The sequence below is a fragment of the Mandrillus leucophaeus genome, unplaced genomic scaffold (assembly GCF_000951045.1).
Source record: "Mandrillus leucophaeus isolate KB7577 unplaced genomic scaffold, Mleu.le_1.0 Scaffold46, whole genome shotgun sequence".
Taxonomy (NCBI): Eukaryota; Metazoa; Chordata; class Mammalia; order Primates; family Cercopithecidae; genus Mandrillus; species Mandrillus leucophaeus.
Window position 1 is genome coordinate 1,336,262 of NW_012104920.1, and position 5,369 is coordinate 1,341,630.

Genomic DNA, 5,369 nt, shown 5'->3' on the forward strand with positions numbered 1-5,369 from the left:
AGAAAAGTGTAGGAAAAAAATACAAAAGAAAGTATGCCTCCTAGTGGTGGGATTAAGGGTGATCATTTCTCCCCCTCTGCATTATACCTTTCTACACTTTCCAAATTATTTATGACGATCAGTAAAACAGGTTAAAAAGCTGTTATGGCTAGTATCACCTTAATGCAGGACAAGAGCTGCATCTGTTGTGACTACAACAAACTCAGCACAGAGCAGGGGCTGTGCGCGGGCTCAGTGACTGGAAGGTCCCCTCCCGCTAACAGATCAGCAGCAGCCCAGGCATGAGGCAGGAGGCAGGAGGCAGGAGGCAGGGCCTGTGGGTCCCCTGAATCCCAATGAAGCACTCCATGGTCACACTTTTGGTCAAAATTAGTAAACTTTATTTAAACTTCAAAAAAATAAAATAACAGACAAAAGGCAGCTTTAGCTTTGTTCTTCTCGAGGATCAGCTGTAACCACTCAGAGCAGGAACTACCCCTAAGTTAAAATGCCCTTTACCCGCCCCCACATCAAGTCACAGGCAAGGAAGGATCTTCAATTTGGGGACAGGCAAGGGGTGGGTGGGGTAGGAATGAGAACACCACTGGGCCAGTGGGTTCTGACAGCATGAGTGGAGAACGAGACAAGAATCTGCATCAGAAATGGGATCCAGAAGTTCACCAAGAGCTCTGCCACACGGCGTTTATGTACAAGGGAGCTGGGCTCGGGGTGACACCCCACGAGGGAAGCAAGAACTGCACAGCAGCATGGGCAAGCTGCCCTGGACCCTAGCCCGCTGCCGCACCCCACGAGCCCTCAGTTCTCCTCATCGCTGTCATCCGGGCTGATGGCCGGGCTGGTGAGGCTGTAGGTGGGGCTGGTGGGCGAGTAACCAGGGGAAGTGGGAGAGTAAGTCGAGCCTTTGGGAGAGGTGGGCGAGTAGGTGGGGCTGGTGGGTGAGTACTTGGGAGAAGTGGGCGAGTAAGTGGGACTAGTAGGTGAGTACTTGGGAGAGGTTGGGGTGTAGACTGGAGAGGTTGGGGAATAAGTAGGGGATGTTGGGGAGTATTTCGGGGTGGTGGGTGAATAGGTGGGACTGGTAGGAGAGTACTTGGGAGAGGTGGGTGAATATTTGGGACTGGTAGGTGAGTACTTGGGGGAGGTTGGGGTATACTCTGGGGAGCTGGGACTGTAGGAAGGACTGGTTGGGGTGTACTTGGGTGAGGTTGGGCTGTAGCTGGGCGAGCTGGGGCTGTAGCTGGGTGAGCTTGGGGTATAGGTTGGAGACTGTGGTGTGTATCGTGGGCTGGAAGGGGAGTAACTTGGTGAGGTCGGGGAATAACTGGGTGATGTTGGAGAGTAGCTTGGAGAGGTTGGGCTGTAGTTAGGGCTGGTAGGCGTGTAGTTGGGACTAGTAGGTGAATAGCTGGGTGATGTCGGGCTGTAGCTGGGTGACGTTGGGGTGTAATTGGGACTGGTTGGAGAATAGTTCGGGCTGGTGGGTGAGTAACTTGGGGAAGTGGGTGAGTAGCTGGGGGAGGTGGGTGAATAGCTTGGAGAGGTTGGTGAGTAGCTGGGAGAAGTGGGAGAATAGCTGGGGGAAGTTGGCGAGTAGCTGGGAGATGTCGGCGAGTAGCTGGGAGATGTCGGCGAGTAGCTGGGAGAGGTGGGCGAGTAGCTGGGAGAGGTAGGCGAGTAGCTGGGAGAGGTGGGCGAGTAGCTGGGAGAGGTGGGTGAGTAGCTGGGAGAGGTGGGTGAGTAGCTGGGAGAGGTGGGCGAGTAGCTGGGAGAGGTCGGTGAGTAGCTGGGTGATGTGGGACTATAGTTGGGACTGGTTGGAGAATATGATGGAGAGGTAGGGGAGTAGGAGGGTGAAGTGGGGGAATAAGAGGGACTCTGGGGTGTGTAGCCCCCAGGAGAGCGGGGCTCATAGGCAGGTGATGTTGGCGAGTAGCTGGGAGACATGGCACCACCTGTGGGGAAACAGCCAACAAAGGAGATGAGTAATGGACAGACTCACCCAGAACTGAGGAGGAAACAAACCTGGCCCGACAGATGGCGACAGCTCACCTGGTGAAGGGATGTAAGGGCTTGAGGGACCCGGGGACCCCGGGGAGCCGGGCGTGGGAGACCAGGCAGGGGAGTAACCTGGGCTGAAGCCACTGGCATCTGATGCAGCACTGGGAGAGAAGCCAGCTGCCCCTGGGGTCATTCCACTCCCTATAGAGTGAGAAAAGCAAGTTAAGGCCAGAGCTGAAGATCAAATGCCCCCAATTCTTCCTGCCCACCTTTCAATAGCCCTCTGCGGCCTTCAAGAGTTCCAACAATGGCTGCTGTTCATGATCCCAGCTCACCCGCCTCTGAACCACCTAGAGGGCCCTCTTCCTGGATCAGGTTACTCACCAACACTGGGGGACCAGGCGCCGTAGGCAGGGGTTGCACCCTGGTTCCAAGGCGTCATGGCAGGAGAGATTCCACCCATGGGACTGGGTGCTGAGCCAAAGAACATGCCGGTGGCTGCAAAGAGGCACACAGGCAATCGTGAGGAGCAAGAACAGCAACAACAGACTAGTGACACCCTCCCACCCATGGCCTGCCCCACCGCCTCGCCAATGCAGGCAGGTACTGGGCAGCTAGGGCCTCATACTCACGTCCAGCAGCCCCCAGGCCGGGGATATTGGTGGGGATCTCCATGCCATACTTGCACTTCTCTGCATCAAGCAGTAGGTCAAAGCAGCCAGTGCCGGCTGGAGCCAGCTGGCCCAGCATGATATTCTCAGAGACCCCCTTCATGGGGTCGCTCTCGCCGTGTGCGGCTGCTTCCATAAGCACATCCACCTGAACAGAGCAGACCGGCCCCATGAGACCCCACCACACACAGCACCTGGCTGCCCATCACCACAGCCCAGCCGCCCAAAGTGGGCGCCCTTCTTCCCACACTGCTCCCTCCTTCTGCCCTATTCATAAATTCCACTGTTACCGTTTCCTCAAAGGAACACTTCATGAGTGGTCCTGTGTCCTGGCGGTTGACTCCGTGTCGGGTGATGGCCATCAAATGGCCACGACAGGTCATGGTATCACACAAGAGAGCCAAGTGTCGGTAATTGACATAGGAGCCATCAAACGAGATGACATGGTACAGCTCCCGCTCCAGGGCCTTCCGCACAGCTTCAATGCCCAGCACCTGGCACAGGGGAGGGAAGCAGACGGGAGGGTCAGGACTGAGCAACTCTGCTCTCTTTCCTGCTTCTGCCACCACCCAGATCCAGGGAGGGGGTCAGGAGCCAGGACATCCCACACTCAGAAATGGATTCAGGCAGAAAAAGTCTGAGCCTGAGGAAATCCTGTGAATGGACAGCACAGAATGAGGGGCCTGAGAGCCAGAGATCCACGAAAGGCCGCTGGGCAGCACACTAGGGCTCACCGTGAAGATCTCCACGATGTCATTGGACGTGGTGCGCACGGGGTCCACATCCTTCTCACTCAGCACCCGCATCAAGCTCACGCCGTCCGTCTCCAGGATCCACTCCTGCAGGGCCTTGAATTCCCCGTCCTCTGTGATGATGATTTTCTTCTTGTTGTCTGTCTGTGGCAAGTGCATGTACACCTGTGGGAAAGACAGCGTGCTCAGGGTGGGCAGGGCGGGGAGTCCGGGAGCGGGAGGAGGAAGGCGGTGGCAGAGGGGACGGCTGACCTTGCTGATCTGCTCGATGCCCTGCAGGGTCATATCTGTCAGCATGTTGGACTCAATGCAGCGCAGGAAGACATCATCATCCATCTTATCCACCACCTCTTCCTCCTGCAGCGAGAGTGAGGTCAGCACTCGGCATCCTCTGGTCTCTTCCCCAGCTCTCACCTCCAACTACAGCCTCCTTGAGGGCCTAACAAGTCAGTCACCAGGCTCTGCCCCTCACACTTCCAGTGGGACAGTTTTTTTTTTGAGACGGAGTTTCGCTGTTATCAGCCTGGGCTGGAGTGCAATGGCACGATCTCGGCTCACTGCAACCTCTACCCCCCAGGTTCCAGCAATTCTCCAGTGAGACTTTTTATCCTGATTTTACAATATTAAAAGCAGCCTAAGGAAAGGCACCCAAATCCCACCAACCTATCACAACTTCCACTCTGGTGCAGTCCTGCCTAGCGAGAGGCGGGCTCCATCAAAGTGTCACGTCCTCCAACCACTGTACCCAAACACACACCATTCCCTGCTCCAGCACTTAACCGCATGTTCACCTAGGCTGCCGCTGGCATGACAGTGATCTCTTTTAATGGCCATATATTGTTATTCCATCAAGACCTATCAATGCTTTTATAACTGTTTTCTGACAGCAGGTTCAGTAGTTAGTGAGTTCTTCAGGTTTTTTTTTGTTTTTTTTGAGATGGAGTCTCACTCTTGTTGCCCAGGCTGGAGTGCAATGGCGCCATCTTGCCTCACTGCAACCTCCACCTGCCAGGTTCAAGCGGTTCTCCTGCCTCAGCCTCCCGAGTAACTGAGATTACAGGCATGCCCGGCTAATTTTGTATTTTCAGTAGAGACGGGGTTTCTCCATGTTGGTCAAGCTGGTGTCCAACTCCTGACCTCAGGTAATCTGCCCGCCTCGGCCTCCCAAAGTGCTGGGATTACAAGTCTGAGCCACCACGCCCGGCCTGAGTTCTTCAGTTTTTATTACTAAAGCATCAGGCACCAACATGTGCTAAACAAATATCGCAGGAGCCATGCCCAGGAGTGAAGTCACTGATTCAGCCTTTTCATGGGTCTTGTTATGCCTGTCACACGACTTCCCCTAGGACATAGCAATTCCTACTATGCAACCTGCCCCCAAATCTGGCCCCTGTCTCAGGGCTGGGGTTTGTATTCCCTAAGCAAAGCAAGCTGCAGGAGGCTCGGGGGAGGAAAGCCAGGGGACAGGACAACAGGGAGGCACTCCTATCTCCTATTTCAACACCAGCTGTTTTATCTACTCAGCCGGTGCTGTGGGTTTTGAGAATCGTTGCTCATCAACATTCCCTACCCCGAAATTAGGTGGGTACGACCCACCCCTCAATGTTTATTGTTTGAGACGGAGTTTCACTCTTGTGCCCACGTTGGAGCAATGGCATGATCTTGGCTCACCACAACCTCCGCCTCCTGGGTTCAAGCCATTCTCCTGCCTCAGTCTCCCGAGTAGCTGGGATTACAGGCACGCACCACCATGGCTGGCTAATTTTGTATTTTTAGTAACACAAGATGGGGTTTCTCCGTGTTGGTCAGGCTGACCTCAGGTGATCCACCCACCTCAGCCTCCCACAGTACTGGGATTACAGGCCCGGGGCCCCGCGCCCAGCCCCTCTCAGTGCTGGGATTACAGGCCTGGCCCCCGCGCCCGGCCCCTCTCAGTGCTGACTGCATC

At 55.3% G+C, this 5,369-nt stretch overlaps 1 protein-coding gene across 1 annotated transcript in view; it reads right to left on the reverse strand.

Annotated features, from left to right (window-relative positions):
• Positions 1-357: 357 nt before the first annotated feature.
• The window catches only part of POLR2A (polymerase (RNA) II (DNA directed) polypeptide A, 220kDa), a 39,688-nt gene continuing 34,676 nt past the window's right edge, over positions 358-5,369 (reverse strand). The window contains exons 22-28 of the mRNA XM_011994736.1: positions 3,674-3,778; positions 3,404-3,586; positions 2,960-3,163; positions 2,631-2,817; positions 2,383-2,496; positions 2,050-2,199; positions 358-1,952 (exon numbers count right to left, since the gene is read on the reverse strand). Coding sequence (XP_011850126.1) covers positions 796-1,952; positions 2,050-2,199; positions 2,383-2,496; positions 2,631-2,817; positions 2,960-3,163; positions 3,404-3,586; positions 3,674-3,778 — 2,100 coding nt within the window. The 3' untranslated portion in view covers positions 358-795. The remainder of the gene's footprint in view (positions 1,953-2,049; positions 2,200-2,382; positions 2,497-2,630; positions 2,818-2,959; positions 3,164-3,403; positions 3,587-3,673; positions 3,779-5,369) is intronic.